This window comes from Salvelinus sp. IW2-2015, linkage group LG25 (genome assembly GCF_002910315.2).
Source record: "Salvelinus sp. IW2-2015 linkage group LG25, ASM291031v2, whole genome shotgun sequence".
Taxonomy (NCBI): domain Eukaryota; kingdom Metazoa; phylum Chordata; class Actinopteri; order Salmoniformes; family Salmonidae; genus Salvelinus; species Salvelinus sp. IW2-2015.
The window spans coordinates 23,958,240-23,983,423 of NC_036865.1; the positions used below are offsets into that span (position 1 = coordinate 23,958,240).

Here is a 25,184-nt window from a genome sequence, read left to right on the forward strand (position 1 = left end):
TTTGGAATAATAACTAAGGGCTAATGGAAGAGACCCACTACACGTGTTTAGAAAAAAATAACATAAAAAAAAATGTTATTTGATGTAGGTTGAGGGATATTGTGCTTTACCGTTTACACGTAGCACATTATCTACTCTAACAAACTATATATAGCAGGACATCGTTTTAGCGGATTAATATKATGATATCTCCCATATTCAAGAACATGTACAGTAGAATGGGTTGGAGACCTGCCTTACATTCAGCTGGTTTGCAAAAACAAGAAATTCTTAGAATGAACAACAGACAGTATCAGTATGCATACGTAATCTTCAACGCGATATGTTTATTCGTTATGCGCAGTTGCTGCACTTTCCAAGCTCTCGGCCTAGAAATGCGCATGTGCAGTGTAGTTCTGGGTGGARTTCTTTTGAACACTCAAAGTGCATTAACCATCACCGCAGCTTCCGCAAGAAACCAACACAGATTAAATATGAGCTTCACAGTCGAAGAGAGGGGGAACCCCAATACATTGAGCTATCGTTTGTTTTTCAGTAAGTATGGTTCACTTTTTAATGAACATATTAGTTTAGCTTATTAGCTTGCTATAATCGTGTCCATTGTGGTTCGCCGGTTTGCTACTGGGATCGGGCCCCGACCTCCCACGTGTCACTTTTATTCATTGCTTTCGCATTGTTTTTATAGTCCTATCTAATGCTACGTTCAAGTGTAGCTAGATTTCACATATTGTCACCTAGTATCGTGGATTTATAATTATAGGCGTGTACCATCGCTTGGCCTTTGCCCCACATTGATTGATTTGAGCTGACAAACTAGTAATTGAATGGACCAGTTTTGCCGGTTGGCTGACGTATGCTTCTATCGAACTTGCTGTACTTTAATTTGACTTGGTATCAGGATCCAATTAATTCCGATGTTAAGTGTTTATTAGATTAATTCTGCAGATGTGGTATTTCTGATATAAACTAGTGTTGTTGGGATACCACACAAGTAGCTCTCGAGAACCCAAGTGGGCCCAAGMCCAGGGGCTTTCAGCTTCCCTGTCTTGGGTTCTCAGCTGAATGTATCGACCACAGCTGGCTCCTTGCCCTTGATCATGACTATCTGTTCCATACATTACACAAGTCATTGGACGAAGACATCATCTGTATGGGGAGTTTTGTTAAGAGCCCTGATACTTGCTCTGAACATTAACACGTATAGRTTGRAGTATGGTTTTGGAAGCATACGGACCTTATGAGAAATAATAAATACAAAAACAATAGGTTAAATTGATACACACCTTTTATAGGGTTAGTTTTCCCACATATCCATATCTCCATGTTACAGCGCATGTTTAATGAAGACAGAGGGACCACCTGTGGTAATTATCAATCTGCGTCTCCGAACACCTGTGTGTAGATGTAGCATAAAGGAAGAAGGCTGCCAGAAACGTGTTGTCACTGGAAAATACTGTCTGCTGCAACTGTGATAAAGCCGGTTAAAACAGTGTACAATAAGTGTATTTTTAYCCTTTTGAAATTATTTTGATGTCATATGAAAGTAAATAGTTGGAGAGTCAGGGCATTGCCCTTGGGCGGCAGACAGCTTCGTGAAATGACTGTATATGGTTAACATTACCATCTTTTGAAAGGACTACCACACCAGCAATTTAGAGAATTCAGTTTCTAAACTGTGTGGGTTACGCCCAGTTTCTAAGATGAGGCTTCAAGAGCTGTCAAAGGTGTTTCTCATTTAACCAGTTAGGCTGAATGTATCCTTGTTCATATTGAATGTGATGCAGCAGTTTTTCATATTTGTTGCATACAGTGCAGCCTTTGTGATTGAACCCTGATGTCTATTACTCTGGGGGTTGCATTATGAATACYTGTTATTAATGTGTAAGAGAGGTTGATTACATTTACACCAGAGCCCTTCGTGGGCATGAATTTTAAGCCTGAGCACTACCTATGCCGACAACATTCAGGCCCGATTGCCCGAAATCAGAAATAATTTCATTTACATTTACATTTAAGTCATTTAGCAGACGCTCTTATCCAGAGCGACTTACAAATTGGAAAGTTCATACATATTCATCCTGGTCCCCCCGTGGGGAATGAACCCACAACCCTGGCGTTGCAAGCGCCATGCTCTACCAACTGAGCCACACGGGACCACTTCCTCCATTAATAAATCCATTAGCTGCTCCTCTCTCGGTCACTCGCTCCCTGTGCACAGGTAGCTTGCTCTGCATGCACTCCGGTCATGGCAGCTCTGACTCAGTGAGTAAATAAAGGAAAGGGGGATACCTAGTCAGTTGTACAACTGAAATGTGTCTTCRGCATTTAACCCAACCCCTCTGAATCAGAGAGGTGCGGGGGGGCTGCCTTAATCAACATCCACYTCTTCAGCACCGGGGGAACGGTATGTTAACTGCCTTGKTCAGGGGCAGAACACGACAGATTTTTACCTTGTCAGCTCGGGGATTCGATCCAGCAACCTTTTGGTTACTGGCCCAACGCTCTAACCACTAAGCTACCAGCCCAAGCCAAGCGGAGCCGTTGCTATGGATGGCCATTTATGTTGACATTCGACAGTGGGTGGACGGGCGGCCATCTTTGTTGTAGTAATTAGAAGTTATCTTTAAATTAAAGTTAAATGTTACACTATGCAGAAATAGTGCCGCCATTTCGTGGTTGCTAAAATAATAATAGTTTGCCTAATTTCAGTTTGTGACAAAACATGAGAGTATATTGTAGAGAATCATTGTACCTTGTAAACTGCTGTGAAATATATTTTCCATTAAAAAAAATATTGTATTTTCAGCTGTTTGAAGCTGATGTACAAAACTGAAAGTAAAAGAAGCAAAAAAAGACGCAAAAACTACATTTAAGACCYGGGAGTATAGAAATAAAGCACATAGAACAGACCTACCGCTTCTTAGAATTGCGTTCAATGAGAATGACAGATCTATAACATTTKAATGTGAATTTGGTCAGTAGCCCAAAAAGTTACATATTGCAACTTTAAATTTCAATGGTGTGTAAGCTAAATTGCAGTGGTKTGAAGGGATAGGTCCATTCTATGAATTCKATTTCTATGATTGAAATGACACCCACCCTGTATTCAAGAGCATGTTGTCTCAAACGATGGCAGGCACAACACAAAAACCTCAGATGATGTAAGGTAGGGTCTAAGCTACAACGTGCGGAAATGTAAAAAATCTGAGTTTATGCATATTTTAGATAATTGARGTTAAAGCTGCTTTGGGCAACCCAGACAAATTCACATAGTTATAGGTCTGTCATTCTCATTGGAAGCAAGTTTAAGAAGTGGTTGGGTAATAGGTACCCATTAAGCCCAGCTCGGGCTTTTCACATATCTTTGTAAGTAAAGTCATAAAACTTAATGACAGATTGTCCACTTAAAAAAAAGACAATTAGGGCTGTATATATTAAATGTCTAAACTAAGATTTTGGTGAGCTTAATCGGCACACTTATGCTAGTTCTGTTCTACGTGTGCTATTTCTATGCTTCCTGTTCTTACGTTTCATTTTTGCATCTTTTACTTTTGGTTTTGTACACTTTATTTTATTTATTTAACCTTTATTTAACTAGGCAACTCACTAGCTTCAAACAGCTGAAAATACAATATTTTTGGTTATTGAAAGATATTTCACAGCTGTTTAGATGGTGCAATTATTCTCTACATTGCCTAATTTCAGTTTATGTGAAAAAACAAGCYGAGCGATTTCTGTATATTGRACCTTTTTGTAAAGGTAAAAAAAACAAAATAATTCTATACATGTTTTCCCATMGAAGAAATGGTCTGAAAGTGACTTTTTGGATCTGAATACCAAAACATTCAGGAGATAAGAGGTGCTCAAAGTTGACCCATTTTGCATACCCCAACATGAGTACATTCGCGTCTTCATCACTGGAAAAGATAAACGGTTGAGATTTGATATCATTGAAAAGTTAAAAACAGGATTGTCAAACAATTTTTCAACTTTTCTTTCAATAAATTATAAAATAGTTTGACAACCCTGTGTTTAAGCATTTCAATTATATAAATCTCAACCGTTTATCTTTTCCAGTGAAGAAGACYTGAATGTACTCATGGTATGGTGGGGTATGCAAAATGGGTCAACTTTGAGCACCTCTTATCTCCTGAATGTTTTGGTATTCAGATCCAAAAAGTCACTTTCAGACCACTTCTTCCATGGGCAAACATGCATGCAAATGTTTTTGTTTAAATCAAAAGGGATGCAGTCAAAGTGATTGAATTCATATAGATTAATTTACTTGTATGTTATTGTCTGTTCTCTGTAGAAAATGCTGATGGAAAGTATGTCTCCCCATTCCATGACATACCCATGTACGCTGATGAGAGCCAGGTAAAGTATGTCACCTTTATGCCGCTACAACACCCCATTACACAATAACACACACTGAATGTAGATGGGATATCTATTCAACTGTTTCTTCATAGAAAGACGCCCACTAAGTTAAACTTTTGATTCCATGGTGAAACCTTGTGGTCAGAATAGCTTTAATGTATTATGCGTGTGGGAGAGTAGGAGTAGCACTAGCAAGGTCATAGTCTGTTTGTCAAAGCAATGGTCTTTACCCCTCCAACACTGAACTCTTCGGTCATTATGCAGTAATTCTGGATTTCCTGTTATCTTATCTCACTGGAACAATATATCCCAGTTGGATGGCCTTTCGTTTCCTCCAACTCATCCATAGTCATATATAAATTATAACTGGGTATATTGATATTATGATACACTACCGGTCAAAAGTTTTKGAACACCTACTCATTCAAGMTTTTTTTTGTAAATCTTTCTTATTTTCTACATTGTAGAATAATAGTGAAGACATCAAAACTATGAAATAACAAATATGTAATCATGTAGTAACCAAAAAAAATCWAAATATATGTTATATTTGAGATTCTTCAAATAGCRGCCCTTTGCCTTAATGACAGCTTTGCACAATCTTGGCATTCTCTCAACCAGCTTCATTATGTAGTCACCTGGAATGCATTTCAATTAACTGGTGTGCCTTCTTAAAAGTTAATTTGTGGAATTTCTTTCCTTCTTAATGCTTTTGAGCCAATCAGTTGTGTTGTGACAAGGTAGGGGGTATACAGAAGATATCCCTATTTGGTAAAAGACCAAGTCCATATTATGGCAAGAACAACTCAAATAAGCAAAGAGAAACGACAGTCCATCATTACWTTTAAAACATGAAGGTCAGTCAATATGGAAAATGTCAAGAACTTTGAACGTTTCTTCAAGTGCAGTCGCAAAAACGATCAAGCTCCATGGTGAAACTGGCTCATGAGGACCGCCACGGGAATGGAAGACCAAGAGTAGGTGTTCTAAAAGAGTTTGTTTAACACTTTTGTTGGATCCTACATGATTCCATATGTGTTATTTCATAGTTTTGATGTCCACTATTATTCTGCAATGTAGAAAATAGTAAAAATAAAGAAAAACCCTTGAATGAGTAGGTGTTCTAAAGCTTTTGACCGGTAGTGTGTATATACTTTTGTGTATTTAAATATATTTTACACAAAAGTATATATATATTATAACTATATGTGTGTATGTATATAAATATATTATTACACAAAAGTATATATGTATGTATATATATATGTGTGTGTGTATACAGTGGGGAGAAAAAGTATTTGATACACTGCCGATTTTGCAGGTTTTCCTACTTACAAAGCATGTAGAGGTCTGTAATTTGTATCATAGGTACACTTCAACTGTGAGAGACGGAATCTAAAAAAAATCCAGAAAATCCACATTGTATGATTTTTAAGTAATTAATTTACATTTTATTGCATGACATAAGTATTTGATACATCAGAAAAGCAGAACTTAATATTTGGTACAGAAACCTTTGTTTGCAATTACAGAGATCATACGTTTCCTGTAGTTCTTGACCAGGTTTGCACACACTGCAGCAGGGATTTTGGCCCACTCCTCCATACAGACCTTCCCAGATCCTTCAGGTTTCGGCTGTGTCGCGGGGCAATACGGACTTTCAGCTCCCTCCAAAGATTTTCTATTGGGTTCAGGTCTGAGACTGGCTAGGCCACTCAGGACCTTGAGATGCTTCTTACGGAGCCACTCCTTAGTTGCCTGGCGTGGTGTTTCGGGTCGTTGTCATGCTGGAAGACCCAGCCACGACCCATCTTCAATGCTCTTACTGAGGGAAGGAGGTTGTTGGGCAAGATCTCGCGATACATGGCCCCATCCATCCTCCCCTCAATACGGTGCAGTCGTCCTGTCCCCTTTGCAGAAAAGCATCCCCAAAGAATGATGTTTCCCACTCCATGCTTCACGGTTGGGATGGTGTTCTTGGGGTTGTACTCATCCTTCTTCTTCCTCCAAACACGGCGAGTCGAGTTTAGACCAAAAAGCTCTATTTTTGTGTCATCAGACCACATGACTTCAGACGGGCCTGGACACGCGCTGGCTTGAGCAGGGGGACCTTGTGTGCGCTGCAGGATTTTAATCCATGACGGCGTAGTGTGTTACTAATGGTTTCTTTGAGACTGTGGTCCCAGCTCTCTTCAGGTCATTGACACAGTCCTGCGTATAATTCTGGGCTGATCCCTCACCTTCCTCATGATCATTGATGCCCCACGAGGTGAGATCTTGCATGGAGCCCCAGACCGAGGGTGATTGACCGTCATTTGAACTTCTTCATTTTCGAATAATTGCGCACAAGTTTGTGCCTTCTCACCAAGCTGCTTGCCTTTGTCCTGTAGCCCATCCAGCCTTGTGCAGGTCTACAATTTTAACCCTGATGTCTACACGACTCTCTGGTCTTGGCCATTGTGGAGAGGTTGAGTCTGTTTGATTGAGTGTCCGGACAGGTGTCTTTTATACAGGTAACGAGTTCAAACAGGTGCAGTTAATACGGTAATGAGTGGAGAACAGGAGGGCTTCTTAAAGAAAAACTAACAGGTCTGTGAGAGCCGGAATTCTACTGGTTGGTAGGTGATCAATACTTATGTCATGCAATAAAATGCAAATTAATTACTTAAAAATCATACAATGTGATTTTCTGGATTTTTGTTTTAGATTCCGTCTCTCACAGTTGAAGTGTACCTATGATAAAAATTACAGACCTCTACATGCTTTGTAAGTAGGAAAACCTGCAAATCGGCAGTGTATCAAATACTTGTTCTCCCCACTGTATATATATATACACACACACACACACATAGATAGATATATATATATATATATATCTCACACATATGTACATTTGAACACCCCTTCAAATTAGTGGATTCAGCTATTTCAGCCACACCGTTGCTGACAGGTGTATAAAATCGAGCACACAGCTATGCTATCTCCATAGGAAATAATTGGCTTTAGAATGGCCTTACTGAAGAGCTCAGTGACTTTCAACGTGGCACCGTCATAGGAGTCATTTCTTCAAATTTTTGCCCTGCTAGAGCTGCCCAGTCAACTGTAAGTGCTGTAATTGTGAAATGGAAACGTCTAGGAGCAACAATGGCTCAGAAAACAAAGTGGTAGGCCACACAAGCTCACAGAATGAGACGCCAAGTGCTGAAGTGCATTAAAATCATCTGTTCTCGTTTGCAACACTCACTACCGAGTTCCAACGTCAGCACAATAACTATTTGTCGGGAGATTCATGAAATTAGTTTCCATGGACGAGCAGCCGCACACAAGCCTAAGATCACCATGCGCAATGCCAAGCATCGGCTGGAGTGGTGTAAAGCTCGCCGCCATTGGACTCACGCAGCACAATCTGAATCACGCAGCACAATCTGGCAGTCCAAAGGACAAGTCTGGGTTGGTCAGATGCCATGAGAACGCTACCTGCCCCAATGCATAGTGCCAACTAAAGTTTGGTGGAGAAGGATAATGGTCTGGGCTGTTTTTCATGGTTTGGGCCCTTAGTTCCAGTGAAGGGAAATCTTAACGCTACAGCATACAATGACATTCTAGACGATTCTGTGCTTCAAACTTTGTGGCAACAGTTTGGGGAAGGCCCTTTCCTGTTTAGCATGACAATGCCCCCATGCACAAAGCAAGGTCCATACAAAAATGGTTTGTTGAAATCTGTTTAGAAGAACTTAAGTGGCCTGCACAGAGCCCTGACTAAACCACAAACTCCTTTGGGATGAATTGGAAACACCGACTGTGAGCCAGGCCTAATCGCTCAACATTGGTGCCCGGCCCTAATGCTCTTGTGGCTAACTGGAAGCAAGTCCCTGCAGAAATGTTCCAACATCTGGTGGAAAGCCTTCCCAAAAGAGTGGAGGCTGTTCTAGCAGCAAAGGGGGACCAACTGATTTTGGAATGAGAATGTAGTGTATGTGACACAGGCACACGAAAAAGCAGAATGATTTATTGCTTTCTCTCTCTTTCAGAACATTTTCCACGTGTTGTTGAAGTACAAGATGGACCAACTCAAAGATGGAGGTAGGTTCACCTTGATTGATTGATTTAATGAGCCAGTTTTTAAAAAATACACAGTATGTGAAAACGTGACCGGCATACCACATAAAGTCAGTGGCGTATTTCCATGTGCAGGGTGCAAAGAACAACCTTGTTGTCACGATCGTCGTATGGTGGAAGAGGAGAGGACCAAGGCGCAGCGTGAAATGAATACATATTAAATTAACGAAGAATACTGACAAACATATACAAACAAAAACGAACGTGAAGCTATATAACAAATAGTGCGACACTAAACATAGACAATCACCCACGAACTACTAATGAATATGGCTGCCTAAATATGGTTCCAATCAGAGACAACGATAGACAGCTGTCTCTAATTGAGAACCAATCTAGGCAACCATAGACATACATACACCTAGACTAGACACTTTAACCACATAAGCCACAGCACCATAACATACAAAAAACCTAGACAATAAAAACACATACATCCCCCATGTCACACCCTGACCTAACTAAAATAATAAAGAAAACAAAGATAACTAAGGCCAGGGCGTGACACTTGTTGTGTGTACTAGGGTTGGGCTCTATTCGAATTGAATGCAGTCAATTCAGGAAGTGATTTGAATTTTAAATTCAGATTTTAAAAAACTTTATTGAGGAGTCATTGAAAATAAATGCCCTTTTTTCAATTTGAATTAGAATTTTTGTATACTTCCTGATTTGACTGCCTTCATTTCGAATTGAGCCTAACTCTGGTGTGTACGTTGTGCTCTAGGCCATGCGGAGATCCTTCTCCTTCTCCTACTAACTTTACTTTTACAGTAATATACCAGGTCTTAGTCTATAAGCCTAATATAATAATGCAAACCTACTTACCTGTATCCATTTGTCACTAATCAGAACAACTCAGCCTTTATTTAGCCAGATTAGTCTGGCTTTTACGATCTAGGGGCGGTTTCCTGGATCCCGATTAGGCCTTGTCCATTAGCTTTTTAGTTATTTCAATAGAGATTCTCCATTGAGCATGCGTTTGAAAAATCCTCGACTAAGCTTAATCTTTGTCTGGGAATCTGGCCCCTGGCTAGTCAAGAGGTAGGCAAAATAAGGCATCAAATTTATTTCATAAAGACCTTTTTACATCAGCAGTCACAATGTGCAGTCCAACTACCTCATCCCCATACTGTATTTATTTATTTATCTTGCTCCTTTGTACCCCAGTATCTCTACTTGCACATTCATCTTCTGCACATCTATCATTCCAGTGTTTAATTGCTATATTGTTATTACTTCGCCACCATYGCCTATTTATTGCCTTACCTCCCTTATCCGACCTCATTTGCACACACTGTATATAGACTTTTTCTACTGTATTATTGACTGTATGTTTGTTTATTCCATGTGTAACTCTGTGTTGTTGTATGTGTCAAACTGCTTTGCTTTATCTTGGCCAGGTCGCAGTTGTAAATGAGAACTTGTTCTCAAATACCCTACCAGGTTAAATAAAGGTGAAATAAAATGTGCTTTACAGATACCCAGCCAAAAAGAGAGCAAGCAATGCAGAGGTAGAAACACAGTCTTGAAGGCAGGAACCTGGGAAGAAACCTAGAGAGGAACCAGGCTCCGAGGGGTGGCCAGTCTTATTCTGGCTGTACTGGGTGGAGATTTAAGAGTACGTGTGGCCATTAGAGCCAGATTGTTTTTCAAGACGATGGAAGCACATTTAATAATGTTTGGCTTTGCTACTTCCAGATTGCGACCAAAGACCCCCTGAATCCGATCAAGCAGGATGTGAAGAAGGGGAACCTGCGTTACGTCGCCAACGTTTTCCCCCACAAAGGCTACATCTGGAACTATGGAGCAATACCTCAGGTCAGACAGTCACTAACCTGCCACCAGACAGTCACTAACCTGCCACCAGACAGTCACTAACCTGCCATCAGACAGTCACTAACCTGCCACCAGACAGTCACTAACCTGCCACCAGACAGTCACTAACCTGCCACCAGACAGTCACTAACCTGCCACCAGACAGTCAACTAACCTGCACCGACGTCACTAACTCTGCCACCAGACAGTCACTAACCTGTCACCAGACAGTCACTAACCTGCCACCAGACAGTCACTAACCTGGTATCAAGCTACATATGGTCTGACAATGTAGACTACGCTATCCGTGTCTAACTGAATTCATTGATCACCTAGAACTGAGTTGGCATTGATTGCCAATTTCTCTGTAGTGATATGAACTAAGTATCTCAATCTTTTTTTGACAGTGATATTTCTCTTTCTTGATAGACATGGGAGGACCCCGGGCACAAAGATGGAGACACTGGCTGCTGTGGTGACAACGACCCAATTGATGTCTGTGAAATCGGTACCAAGGTACAGCACTTGTTCTTTATCCTATAATCATTAAACCTTTAGAGCTGATCTAGTTTATTCCATTCACTCTCTGACATTCTTACTTGCTTCAGGTGTCATTCAAAGCAGCTTTTTGTCACCTAAGCTAAGTGTCCAATATTGAAAAGTATGTTGGTAACAATTTGGCTGTTTTGTTACTCCATCAGCTGTCTGTAGTGAATTTGTGGTGTGAGCTTCATGTGTGGGTGTCTGATGAAATTAACTTTCCTCAGGCATGTGATCTATATTTGACATACTATCATTGAAATTGACCTATCCCCATACCAATATCCTACTTCTCTATGTTGTACTGATCACATCCCTGTCTCCTCTCCAGGTGTGTTCGCGTGGTGAAGTGATCAAGGTGAAGGTACTGGGGGTTTTGGCCATGATCGACGAGGGGGAGACTGACTGGAAAGTCATGGCCATCAACGTGGAGGACCCTGAAGCTAAGGACCTGAACGGTAACCACCGGAGGAGCTGGATGTGGGCTAAACTGATAATCCCTAATACAACAGGCCACTCCTTAATGCTGCCCATTGGTCCAGTCACTGCAAGTAGTAGTACTAGAATATGATTGCTCAAGTGAAGAATGCAATGATTGAGCTATTGTTTTCTATTCCTATTGCCACAGTCATCCTCTCACCTGTCTCCTTATCATGTGTACCTCAGACATCAGTGACATCCAGAGGCTGAAGCCAGGTTACTTGGAGGCCACAGTGGACTGGTTCAGGAGGTACAAGGTACCAGACGGGAAACCAGAGAACATGTTCGCCTTCAACGGAGCGTTCAAAGACAAGGTATCCATCTTGTACTCCATACTGTTCGGTTCTAATTTTGAGTAAATAACTCACGGACACTAGAGAAGCTTAACCAAGTTTAATTCTTCCCAAAGGGTCGATACAGCTGTAATTCAGACACAGACATGGCTTCCCCCGTGGTAGTATTCATACTTCACTTTGGGTGGAGTCTCCTCCTTATCYCTKAACATTGCATCATTATTGCTGAGCAGGGAGCTACGTCATATGATCCTTCAGTGGTTTCTCCCCTTATCAGTACTGCCACATATAATKATTTCCCTGCCCTCAACACATTCCAAGCTTAGTTGCACACACTATATACCTTCCTCCTATAAATGAATAAGTATATTTCATATTCTCAGAACCCAACAATACACAAGAGTTTGTGTTGTGTCAGCCCTGTCTGAGCCAGAGTGGCCCATGTTTCTGTTGCATTAAGCAAGGTATTGCCAAAGCCTCGTGTTCCAGTATCTTCMTCCACACTCATCAAGATAATTTTCATTCTGTTTACTTTGTAGCAGATCATTTGCACTACACTAATCTAAAACAGCCTTTTCAATCTAGGTACATGGATAGCAATTTAGCCTGTATGCCAGTCTGTTTCTGCATTAGCCATCGTGTTGTTATGCCTTCGTAGCCTTGTAGCAATGCAGTGTTGTTGAATMCCGAAACGGTGTGGTACCCAGGCTAGATTGCATTGGCCAAATAGAGGGCTGACATTTCAAATCAAATCAAAGTTTATTTGTTACGTGCGCCGAATACAACAGGTGTAGACCTTACAGTGAAATGCTTACTTACCAATAGTAACCAATAGTGCAAAAAAAGGTATTAGGTGAACAATAGGTAAGTAAAGAAATAAAAACAACAGTTAAAAGACAGTGAAAAACAGTAGCGAGGCTATATACAGTAGCGAGGCTACATACAGACACCGGTTAGTCAGGCTGTTTGAGGTAGTATGTACATGTAGATATGGTTAAAGTGACTATGCATATATGATGAACAGAGAGTAGCACTAGCGTTGCAAGACCCACAAGGTGATCTTATCCTGTTGCAACATAGTATGCCCCTGTGTTCAGTGAAGTTCAATAGTAACTAGTAAGAAAATTGGGTTTAAAGTGATCGGCTCAGAATAATACAGAAATACAAAGGGTTGGTTTCCTTGACACAGATTCAGCCTAGTCCTGGACTAAAAAGCACTCACAATTGAGATTCTCCATTGAGTTTGCATTTTAGTCATGGACTAGGCTTAGTCTGTGTCTAGGAAACCCTCCCCCCCCCCAACACTGTTATGTTCCTCTCTTACCCTAGACAACCAGCCCTCTGCTCGTCTGTTATGTTTCTTTCCCATGAACCAACACGTCCTCTGCGCTCGGCTGTCTGTTTCCTTTACCTGACACAGCCTTGCTGGTGTCATGTATGTTTCTTTAACCCTGAACACACAGCCTCCCTGTCGCTGTTCCTGGTGATGGTTACTCCTTACATACCTGACAACAGCTCTGCTTCGGGTTTGTTTATGTTTCCTTTACCCTGACCAACCAGCCTCTGCCTCGGTCTGATATGTTTCTTTAGCCCTCGCCCAAACGCCCTCTGGCTCGGTCTGCCTATTTCTCTTTTACCCTGACAACGCCTTCTCTCGGTTCTGTATGTTCTCTTTACCCTAACAACAGCTCTGCTCGTTCTCTCATGTATGTTTCTTCTACCCTTGACAACAGCCTCTGCTCGGTCTATGTTCTCCTTACCCTGACAACGCCTCTGCCTCGCGCTCTGTATGTTTTCTTACCTGGACCAACAGCCCTCTGCTCGGTCTGTTAATGTATTCTTTACCCTGGACAACAGCCTCTGCTCGGTCTGTATGTTTCCTTACTCAGTCTCTGCCTGACTAGTTTCCAACAGCCTCTGGCTCGTGTCCTGTATGTTTCTTTACCCTGACAACAGCCTCTGCTCGGTCTGTATGTTTCTCTTTACCCTGACAACAGCCTCTGCTCCGGTCGTGTAGTTTCTTACCCTGACAACAAGCCTCTGCTCGTGATCGTTATTTTCTTTACCCTTGCAACAGGCCTTGCTCCGTCTGTATGTTTCTTTCCCCTTGACACAGCCTCTGCTCGGTCTGTATGGTTTCCTATACAGCCTCGCTGGTGTATTCCTACCTGAGCCAGCCTTCTGCTCCGTGTCGATGCTTTCTTACCCTGACAACAGCCTCTGGCTCCTGTTCTGTACTGGTTTCTCTTACCCTGACAAACAGCCCTCCTGCCTCGGTCTGTCCTCGTTTCCTTTACCCTGCACAACAGCCTCTTGCTCTCTATGTTCTCTGGCCACAACCTCTGCTGTCTTATGTTCTCCCTGACAACCAGCCTCTGCCGGGTCTGTATCCATGTTCCTTCACCCTGACAACAGCCCCCCCGCCCTGCTCTCCCGGTCTGTCATGTTCTCTTACCCTGACAACACAACGCCCTCTCGCTCGCGTTCTGTATGGTTTCTTTCCTCGACCCCCGCTCTGCTCGGTCTGTATCGCGTCTCTTGACCTCAACACCCTCTGCCTCCCGGTCTGTATGTTTCTTTACCCTGACAACAGCCTCTGCTCGAGATCTGTATGTTGTCCTTTAGCCTTCAAGCCAGCTCTTGCTGCGTCTGTATGTTTTCGTTTACCTGACAACAGCCTCTGCTCTCGTCTGTAAGTTTCTTTCCCTGACAACAGCCTCTGCTCGGTCTGTATGTTTCCTACCCTGACAACAGCCTCTGCTCGGTCTGTATGTTTCTTTACCCTGACAACAGCCTCTGCTCTGTCTGTATGTTTCTTTACCCTGACAACAGCCTCTGCTCTGTCTGTATGTTTCCTTACCCTGACAAACAGCCTCTGCTCTGGTCTGTATGTTTCTTACCCTGACAACAGCCTCTGCTCTGTCTGTATGTTTCCTTACCCTGACAACAGCCTCTGCTCGGTCTGTATGTTTCCTTACCCTGACAACAGCCTCTGCTCGGTCTGTATGTGTTTCTTTACCCTGACAACAGCCTCTGCTCTGTCTGTATGTTTCCTTACCCTGACAACAGCCTCTGCTCGTCTGTATGTTTCCTTACCCTGACAACAGCCTCTGCTCTGTCTGTATGTTTCCTTACCCTGACAACAGCCTCTGCTCGGTCTGTATGTTTCCTTACCCTGACAACAGCCTCTGCTCTGTCTGTATGTTTCCTTACCCTGACAACAGCCTCTGCCTCTGTCTGTATGTTCTTTAACCCTGACAACACCTCTGCTCTCGGTCTGTATGTTTCCTTACCCTGGACAACAGCCTCTGCTCGTCTGTATGTTTCTTTACCCTGACTACAGCCTCTGCTTGGTCTTTATGTTCTTTACCCTGACAAACAGCCTCTGCTCGTCTGTATGTTTCTTACCCTGACAACAGCCTCTGCTCTGTCTGTATGTTTCTTTACCCTGACAACAGCCTCTGCTCGGTCTGTATGTTTCCTTACCCTGACAACAGCCTCTGCTCGGTCTGTATGTTTCTTACCCTGACAACAGCCTCTGCTCGGTCTGTATGTTTCCTTACCCTGACAACAGCCTCTGCCTCGGTCTGTATGTCTTTACCCTGACAACAGCCTCTGCTCTGTCTGTATGTTTCCTTACCCTTGACAACAGCCTCTGCTCTGTCTGTATGTTTCCTTACCCTGACAACAGCCTCTGCTCGGTCTGTATGCTTTCCCTTGGCAGGACTTTTGCCAATTGGGAGGACAATCAAGAGCAGCCCCATGGCTTCTGGAAGGCACTTATCTCTGAAAAGACCAATGCTGGAGGACTCAACTGGTGAGGAGAGAACACAATGTACAATCCTTTTACAGTACAGTACCTCTAAAACTGGTGTTTATTACAGTCCCATCATTTTAATATCATTACTGAGAAGTCATTCTTAAAGGCCCAATCTGTAATTCTAACATGTAGACCCTGCCGCTTAATTTGTGAAARTTTATTTGACTTCTGTTTGAGTACAGCAACAAGCAAAAACTTGTTTGATGTAATGGAATGGAAAGGAAACACGGACTCTTTGTTTAAGTATTAAAATTCTCCTTTAGTAATACAATTGTAGGCAGAAGTTGGTACAGAGTACAGTATATGATAGCTCTCCCCAGGTTCTGCAAAATGTCTAAGACATCCTGTAACTCATATAGTCGCTCCCAGTCGACCCTGTGTGAGTTTCCCTGGCAACAGCATTTTAATAAATCTAACCTCCCCCTGACAGCAGCAACCATCTTGTCAGCAATTAAAAGCTCAGAAGTGGGTTTGACCGAAACCTTTCATCACAAGTATAGGTCATAACAAGGTCGAACGAGTCCCAAGCATCTTCTGACAGGTGGCGTGTTTTCATCAGGCCTGCGGCAGCCTTCTCAGAAAACCAGTCATATTCTCAGAACCTCAGATAGCCAGGTGGGGCCCAGACAGGAGGAGTATGAACGTAGGTGGTTTCTGCCTTCTGATTGTGTCTGAAGGGCACAACACTCAGAACAGGTGTTAATACACACACAGAGGTCTCCTAGAAGAGGAGACCTTACAGTTTATCATAACAATTTATTAACACTTTAAAAGGTATGAGGCCTTGGTTTAACCCCTTCATCTGAATACAGTATTAGAGAATGAATTCATATCTGACTGATGTTTCCTCCCATCCTGCAGTAAAAACACGTGTGTGTCGGTGGGAGACAGCCCCTTCTGCTGCTCTACGGACGAGGCCAAGGCTGTCGTAGGCAGGGTCAGTACTTCCTGCTTCTTTATGACTATGTTCTAGAACTTCAGGGTCAGCTCAGAACTGTCTCCTTTTATATGCTGTGCTCTTAATTGCAGCGGTCAGTACTGCGGTTAGTACTACGGTCWGTAGCTATTCAAATAAAATAGAGCAATTCAAGGATGAAACTTGCTTCTGTTGATGGGGTCAGTACTTCAATTCAAAGTGCATTGCAGGGATTGTAATATTCTACACATACATGCTGCCTACAAACCTCTGGTGTTGTCAAACATGTCTGGCATACATCTTTACACTTTTCTCAGTCAGACCATCCAATGATGTATTTATTAATGCTAGTATTTTMGGGGATTTTTTTATTTTTTAGACAAGCCCTTGTGGAACTGAAGATCATATCCCCTGCTCAGGTAAGTCTTAAAATAAATTTTACCTTAAGATTGTGAAAAGTAAGTCCCTGCCTTGACTATCAGATGGTTAATTGACGTATTGTAAAAATCCCACTTTTATGACCAACCTGGAATGATAAGGAAGGATTGCATGGTTGTACACACATATTTTCTTTTAGGACAGTCAATTCCATTGCTATTCAGGAAGTAAGCTAAGATTCCAATTACATTTTACCTCAGTGGGGAMAATTGCAATTTCAGTTAACTGCCTGAATTGAAATGGAATTGACCCTGTACACATCTAATGATGTGATTATATATTTTTTTGCTTTTCTATTTCCAGTGGATAAATGGTTCTACTATGAGAAGAAGTAACTTTGCGAAGGAGACTCAATGGACCAGAAGTGTCTCATCTGTTTAGCTAGCATACTTGAAGATAATAGTCGATGGTTGTGGGTCTGACTGAGAAACAATAGACTATCTTCTCCACACTCGGAAGATGAGAGGAGATAGAAGAACAAAAAGAGAAATGAAATCATGTCTTAGGAAATGCATTTTCCCTGTTATTTAACAAAGGTCTCATTGGAGATGTGCTGTCCAACAGCTGGCACTGGTAGTGTGCTAGCTATAGCTACTCATGCACTGTATGCCAGGATCATCTCAATCGTCTTTTAATAAAGCTTTTTCTGTTGAAAAAATGTCTATGATCATTTTGTTTAATTTCAATATTTTATTTGGGTCTTTGTTGACAACCTTTTGTAGAAAGTTCTACTCTGTTACCCAGCTGACATATTATGTAGATGAGGGTTGATTTGGTTACACTTTGCTAGAACAGTCGCATACTGTACTGATGTTGAAATACACAATATTGCCATCTAGCGGCAATTTTCTATAGCACAGCGGGCTTCCGAATTATGTAATTCCCTACATGGTTGTGCGTGCGACTATAAATTCTCATTCGAGATGGCATGTGTATTTTTCTATTTGAAAAATATCAACTGTGTTTTCATTTGAGATTGAGTTCTTTGTCTCAGAATCTAATTACAGAAATGTATGGGATCGTATTTTGACACAGTTCTTACGCATTTCCGGTGAACTGTCAAATTTAGACCTGTCATCCACGGAGAAAGCCTGGACCAAAAGTAACAGTACGGAGTGTTAGAACCACTGACACAAGGTAAATGGTTGAAATGTTTACCTTCAGTAGTTACATAGTTACATGAAAATCAATATCTAGTAGARATTTGTTTATCATAAAATCAGGCTAGCATGTTTTGAGTTTCATCATTTGGGAGTGGGCTGTTTTAATTGCGAACTATTCAGCCTAGCCTACTCGGTTTGTTGTTTAACTTCATATTGATGTTTAATTCAGCAACTCTGATGTTGCAACTTTTCAGTCACAGACCGAATTGCAATATGGTGTCAACAACAMTATAGCTAGGATACTGTGTAATTAGCCAGTTCCATTGTAACAATTTCAGTTATAATGTATAGCACGTCTTTAGTCAATAAAATTACCAATCTTACTCAATAACCGTGTATTTTATCATAGCTGGGCAGCTATAGGTTAACTCTTGAATTCGTTTTTGCATTCCTGTAAGGTCACTTTTATAATATTCACACAGCAAGTTAGTAGACACWGTCAAGAAAGTGACAGGTGCGCCATGGCAGCCCCTGACGTATCAAATGTCATCTGTAGCCACAACTTGTTCATAAAAATAGTCTGAGTACTATGATCAGTTTAGAGGTCTTCTCGTGTCCAAAAAGTTGGACCTGAAATGACCGAGGACAATCTSACCCGGACCTGACGACAACCAGACCTAGACCCGATTGACAAAACAAATCATGTTTATCAGCCAAGTTACTCTTCTGGTTAACAAATAGATCTTTATATGTTGGCTAAGCCTTCTATAAGTCAATAAATGAACCTTTATTAGCGTAAAATAAATATGCTATAAGCTATGCAGAGCCGTGGTCGGGTCCACTCAAGTCTATCAGTTGTCATTAAATAGACATGAGACCTGACCCAGACCAGAGGGAAAAGTTGGAATTTTGGACCCTGGGGTTCCCAGGTCGGGTCTCTGGAGACATGAATACCTCTCGATCAGTTAGCCAGCTCCCTGTTAGTGTGAACGGGCTACAGTTGCCAACCTACAGTTTGTGGTGGATTTATTATTTTCCTTCACTTTTCTCGCCTTGGCACAACAACTCGGAGCAGTTTACACATACCAAAGAGGTAATCCGGGGTTGGGAAAAAAGTTTGAACAAATGAGCTTCAGTATTGGAGGTTAAATAGCCATGACTAGGTCTATTGCGCTGTGTGATTTGTGATTTTCACTACAAAATTGTATTTTATCATGTGTGTGGAGGGTATTCTCTGTTACACTTATTTCATACTCATTCCTTTCAATCTGTTACCCAGATTTTAGCAGAGYTGCATATTTAGTTTCCTAAAAAAAAGAACCACCAGAACCATCAAGACTGTGCTGAGATATGTAAAAAAAAAAATATGCATATGTTTTCGGCATAGAATTACGCATAATGATCATGGCTCTAGATTGCAGGAAAAAAGCTGTTTTAAAACCTCTAACCATTCTGTTTCAGGTGAAGACAACAGACATGTCCTTTATATTTAACTGGATCTACAGAGGCCTCAGTGGTGTGCTGCAGTTACTAGGTACAGTTAAAATGTAAACCATTAAAACTAACTACTGGAGAAAAATGAATTACTTACTGAAGATTGAGACTTTATTTCTGAGTGTACCTGTATTTTGACACTCATGCTCTACCAATAACTGCSTTGTTTCATAATATGGTCAGATCCGGTATTCAATCCCATGTCATAMTTTCATCAGCATATTTTACTACATTACATCTGGTGGTAAATAAACTGTCTCTATTCTTGTCTCTCCCTCTAGGTTTATATAAGAAGTCTGGGAAGCTGGTGTTCCTTGGTTTGGACAATGCTGGGAAAACAACGCTACTGCACATGCTCAGAGATGACCGACTGGGACAGCATGTGCCAACACTACACCCCAGTAAGACATGGAGGATGTTCAGACACCTTGCTTACTTACTTATGGCTGTCTGTTGTTGTCTTAAGTGTGCTCATCGAATGACCCTTATCTGGTGGTTCCTCAACTAGTCTATTTGTCTGCCTCTGTCCAACAGCATCAGAAGAGCTGACCATTGCTGGGATGACATTCACAACATTTGATCTTGGTGGTCACACACAAGGTACACATTAGAACTCAAACTGTATGCACACTGTGCTTTCTCTAATGGTTAAGTCTTGAAACCTTCAGGTGATACTGAGGCTTAAGTGGCAGTGACAGGTCACTTGTGAACAATGAAACTGCTTTGATTTTCACTCACAGCCAGGAGAATCTGGAAGAACTACCTCCCAGCTATAAATGGTATAGTCTACATGGTGGATTCGGCAGACCATGAGAGACTACAAGAAGCCAAAATTGAACTGGATGTACGTAAGTCATCGCCAAACAATTCCACAAAGAATACAAATAGTAGTATTACAGTTTTTCCCAATTGTTTACACACTAAAACTGMCCCATGAGGCACAATGAACCAAACCTGTAACTCATTTAGCAGAACTATACACCAAATCTGCAATACTACTGGCATGTTTTGCTTTACACTCAGATTGCAATTCTATAACAAACATTTGGSCAAACACAACACACAATTCTCTACCTTTGGCACAATCTTCACAAATAAAATCTCCTGTGTGCAAWTGAAAAGCAACACTGTTCAACAAGCTACGGTAAATTACCAATTGATCACATTCACTCTTCACATGTGCGAACACTAAATGTTCACRTTGCAATCAGACCTTTAGGTATGGATGAAAAGGCCACAGGTGAGTACTCCTGTGTTTGGAGAATAATGGAAGCAAACTTGGCAGAGAGAGGTGGAGGTGGAGGTGGAGATGGAGGTAGACTAAGAACAAAGAGAGTAATATCTGATGAAATTCTGGCGACTGTGGTGGACCATGTGGTCGACCATGGTTTGACCTTGAGAGAGGCTGGGCAGAGAGTGCAGCCCAATCTGAGCCGCTTCACCGTAGCATCCATCATCTGGATGTTTCAAAATGAGAATAGGTACAGTATGTACTGCAGACATTGGATCTACTACTTTTACTACTTGACAGTAGTACAACATAAAGCWCAGTAAAGACTGTAGATTTCAATACATACTGAAAGGGGAAACAAAGTAAATGTTTCATGTATTACAGTATGTATGAAATTGGGAGCAATACTACTTTGTAACATGTTTATCTTGTATACTGTATTACTGTAGTGTTTACTGTACTGTATGCAATTTTGTTTTTGTAGAACTGTTAAGAGAATTATGTTCTCAATGTTCATAAACTGAACTTCAATTAACTACTCAGTCTGTAACCCAGAATTTGTAAGATACTGGTTGAAATGAAAACAGACAGAGGCCCAGCCTACAATAGTCAAATGTTTATTCACGAGAGCACTCTGAAGTCCACAATACAAAGACATCAATTTTYTAGCGGCGCACATACTTCCACACAAACAGTAGATATCATACGCACATACATACACACGAACAGTAGGTGAGTTGTATCCACTGTTTATCACTATCAAGCCGGCTGTTCCATTCCCCCGAGATTAGGGAAACCTTGAGAAATCCTCCCTGTCCTCCTAAGTTTTCTCAGTTCCTGCCAGGTGGGTTCAAACACAGTCTAACTGTTCTCGGTATCTTTCCTCGGCCCCCCTCCCCCCCCATACAAGTTCAAATCCTGAGCTACGCCTTGCTCAGACAGTCTGGGTGTTTCCACTATACAGATACATTGTTTTAACCTAATTCTGACTAAAACTACACACATCATCAGAATATAATTTTATGATTCTAATCAATTTCATACAATTATATGGTTTCAGGGTGGAATATTCTAATCATTAATTTAAACATATAAATTCCATTATCAAGAACTGAAAGACGAACACCACGTTGGTAGAACGGGTCTATTTACAGACTAAAAGGAGGCTGCCATTGTGCAAATGGTAGTTGAAAATAATGCTAAAAGACTGTGGGAAATCCAACAACAGATGATTGAAAACCCTGCCATCTTTCATAACATCAGAGTGAGCTTATCAACCATAGCCCGCATCCTGCATTTGTGTTCCTTTCTTGTTTGAGTAAACACAAACAATATAACTACAAAAACTTAAGTCTTTACACTGAAATAGGTTCTGATAGTATTGTTTTGAATATGTCACATTGGTGTGATCTTGGTTGTCACTAAATTAGATTAATTTGATGTGTGTGTGTCTCATTTGTATGCAGTTTCATTTTGAGCAGGGATTACATGATTTTGATTGCTGTGTTTCATTTWGCAAGATGTCTGTYGGGTTTGGAGAAGATGGCTAACTGTTTTGTGGTTAGAGTTTTGTGTACCTGAGATTTAGTTTCAGCAAACGTGTGTTAACCATTGGGAAAAACTGTAAATAAGCAGCCTATCCTACAKCCAGTAGATATTGTATGGCTAAATGCTAACCAATACACCATTGCTTTTCACTGATGAGCGGGGCATTAAACTGGCACTCTACACTCTCTTTCCAGGCGCTGTTAACAGACGACACCATCTCCAACGTGCCTGTACTTATCCTGGGGAATAAGATCGACCGTCCAGAAGCCATCAGTGAAGACGCACTCAGAGGGATGTTCGGGCTCATTGGACACACTACTGGAAAGGTAGGGAGGAGAGCAGGTCGATGTTTGTCACGATTCTTCCCCTGGAGGCAGAACTGAGAGATTTCCGTTAGATGGCCCAGCTGCAAAGTCAAAATTGGCAACATAGTAAAAATTKATGAAAACAAAAATGTGCTTTCTAGTCTTAATTTAAGGTTAGGATTAGGTTTGATAACGTTGTGGCTGTGATAGCTAGTGATGACTCTGCAGAGCTGCCTCCAGATCAAGATTCATTACAATAAATGCCAACCTGCAGGAGGAGAGAGGCTTACTGTTAAATGCACCCCACATGGTTTACCCTCTAAAGCAGCAGCCTCCAGAGAAACTGACATCCGATGAAACCAATTCAAGGTGGTGGCCTACAGAGTTAGGCAGAGGGGTCTAGTCTTGACAATGACTAGATTGGGATGACAAATMTATATTTAAAGTACAGTTAGCATCCACTTAATTATGGTAGTTTATTWTGCTAACTCTGTAGTCTCGCATTCACTGCAACGCAAAGGAAAAGGTTGGAATGGAGGTTCATCTTTACTTGTCTCTTCTGTCTGCGTGTGTTTCTCTGTTCAGGGTAATGTGTCACTGAAGGAGCTGAACCTGAGGCCCATGGAGATCTTCATGTGCAGTGTTCTGAAGAGACAGGGATATGGAGATGGTTTCCGCTGGCTCTCACAGTACATTGACTGATCTATATATCACTCCCATCTTATTTCTTTTTTGCCTGATTCACACGATAGAGCTAACCTGAACCTTACTGGGTGGGCTACATCATTTGTTTTCTAATTGTCCTTTCCAGCATGGTTCCAGTAACTATGATTGATGTGTAATGCAGGCCAGCAAGGCTCAGTAGTGTGAAAAGGAAGAGTATTTGTTTATCAACTGTTTTGTAGATGGGGAGTACAAGAGTACAGGCCTCACACATCTACCTGCTGGAAAAGCTATCAACTGCTAGCATTCTATATTTATTGTAATTTTTGCATTTGAGTGTGCCCTCAGTAAGTAAATATATTTCTAATAAAAATGTACTTTTATTGTTAAACTTTCAGTATTTTTCGTTGTAGCKCCGGATAAGCACACCTCATTCAACTCAGAGGGCTTGATGATAAATTGACAAGTTGAATCAATTCTGGTTTGTTTGTTTGGGGCTACAATAAAAATATGTGCTGTTTGGGAAACACTGCGCTAATTGAAATATGCAGGCCTAGTGATTGTTTGATAACCCTCTAACAGTTGAACCCATTGATAATTGGTAGTCTGAGCCCTATGTAGTGAATTCAAACTTCCTTGTCTAAGCCAAGTGTCAACCTGCAAACCCAAGATTTCATAGTTTACACATTTRGTAGTTTACACATTTCGTAGTTTACACATTTCGTAGTTTTCAATTATATATTATCAGTTACTTACTGGTGGTGAACATTTTGAAGGATACCTCATGTCTGTCAAACCATATTATTCTTATTAATATGATTAAGTTAGTTAGGGAATCCCCTCTATGTTCGGCAACGTTACCTCTACACTTATAGGGTAGGACATGCCATCGCTTTGAACCAGTTCGTAACCCTGGTTTATTTTTCAATCGGTGGCATTTGATTACAGAGGAGTGCTTATTGGTGTAACAGTTCCGCGTTGTCTTTTCGCCATTGCTGATGTTGCCTTCCACGTAATATAGGCCTGGGTTCAAATACTATTCGAAATATTTCAAACACTTTGTACTTCTGGGACTTTTCTGTTSGTTCCATTGCAACAGGCAAGCTCAATCAAGCACAGCTGGAGTATTTTACCAATGAGGACAAAGTTGTCAAATGAATGTTTTTGATCGATCAATTCAAGTTGAATCACTACCAACTGATGCRATGAATGTGACTATAAGTGCATTATCACTTTTTATTTATTAATGCTTGTTTGTAATACAAAGGTYCAGTATTTTGTAATACCAGGGTTTTARTACAACCACGTTGTCAGTCACAGACGATGTATGTCATTTCAACTACCAGTACGTACCTACTGTATCGATGGTTTTTGTTACTGTAAAATAAGTACTTGGTGATTATTGGCTGCTAATAGCTATAATATGAGGGTACTTGTAGTACTGAAGAATATAGGCTTTGTAGGAAATACACAATATATGTGAGTGCAATAGATAGAGGGTACTTTTTTATCCTTTTTGTAAATAATGTGAAATTATTCTGCATGCCCTCTTATCAAAATAAATATTTTGGACAATCCATTACACAGTGATTTTTATTTTTTTTGCATTTTATGTTCTACAATCCATGATCTATGACACATTTACTGTTGGTTCTCCTTGGACTACAATTTATGATATTGGAATTGCCTCAATGATGGTCTAATACTGCCCACTAAGTTATTCCTTTCCTATAGTATGAAATGTTACTGGACAAACTTTGAAATTTGTCATACAGTCAGGGACAGGACCGACACTGTTTCATAACAGGTGCACACTATACTATTTTTACTTTACTAGGCAAGTCAATTAAGAACAAATTCATATTACAATGACGGCCTATATAGTTCTGGACGGCGCAAAATTACACATCTTTATCATGTAGATTTGGCAAACAGTAAAGCAATTAATTTGGCAACATTGGTTGTTTCCGTAGCTATTCATCTGTTGTTATACGCAGCATTATTCTGAGTTGACGCTCGTGACAGTAGACCACCAAGCA

The 25,184-nt window shown here is 41.1% G+C and overlaps 3 protein-coding genes across 4 annotated transcripts; all 3 read left to right on the top strand.

The window, feature by feature from the left end:
• Nucleotides 1-379: 379 nt before the first annotated feature.
• LOC111951827 (inorganic pyrophosphatase) lies at nt 380-12,554 on the top strand. Its single transcript, XM_024134588.2, is given in 8 exon segments — nt 380-534; nt 4,313-4,377; nt 8,412-8,434; nt 8,436-8,463; nt 10,198-10,317; nt 10,744-10,830; nt 11,186-11,312; nt 11,521-12,554. Coding segments are annotated over 8 exon segments (777 nt in total). The 5' UTR covers nt 380; the 3' UTR covers nt 11,694-12,554.
• A 2,780-nt stretch (nt 12,555-15,334) lies between these two features.
• Nucleotides 15,335-17,459, top strand: LOC139022962 (inorganic pyrophosphatase-like). The gene is made up of 4 exons (XM_070434813.1): nt 15,335-15,444; nt 16,309-16,384; nt 16,743-16,782; nt 17,105-17,459. Exons 1-4 carry the CDS (start codon nt 15,335-15,337, stop codon nt 17,134-17,136), a joined length of 258 nt encoding a protein of 85 aa, XP_070290914.1. The 3' UTR covers nt 17,137-17,459.
• A 391-nt stretch (nt 17,460-17,850) lies between these two features.
• Nucleotides 17,851-24,722, top strand: LOC111951826 (small COPII coat GTPase SAR1B). 2 transcript variants are annotated; one of them, XM_023970066.3, is made up of 7 exons: nt 17,851-17,938; nt 19,366-19,438; nt 19,680-19,799; nt 19,933-19,998; nt 20,139-20,242; nt 22,372-22,503; nt 23,068-24,722. In XM_023970066.3, exons 2-7 carry the CDS (start codon nt 19,381-19,383, stop codon nt 23,182-23,184), a joined length of 597 nt encoding a protein of 198 aa, XP_023825834.1. In that variant the 5' UTR covers nt 17,851-17,938; nt 19,366-19,380; the 3' UTR covers nt 23,185-24,722. The 2 variants fall into 2 exon arrangements, with proteins under 2 accessions (XP_023825834.1, XP_023825833.1); XM_023970065.2 differs by lacking the exon at nt 17,851-17,938 and adding an exon at nt 18,622-18,997.
• Nucleotides 24,723-25,184: the final 462 nt, after the last annotated feature.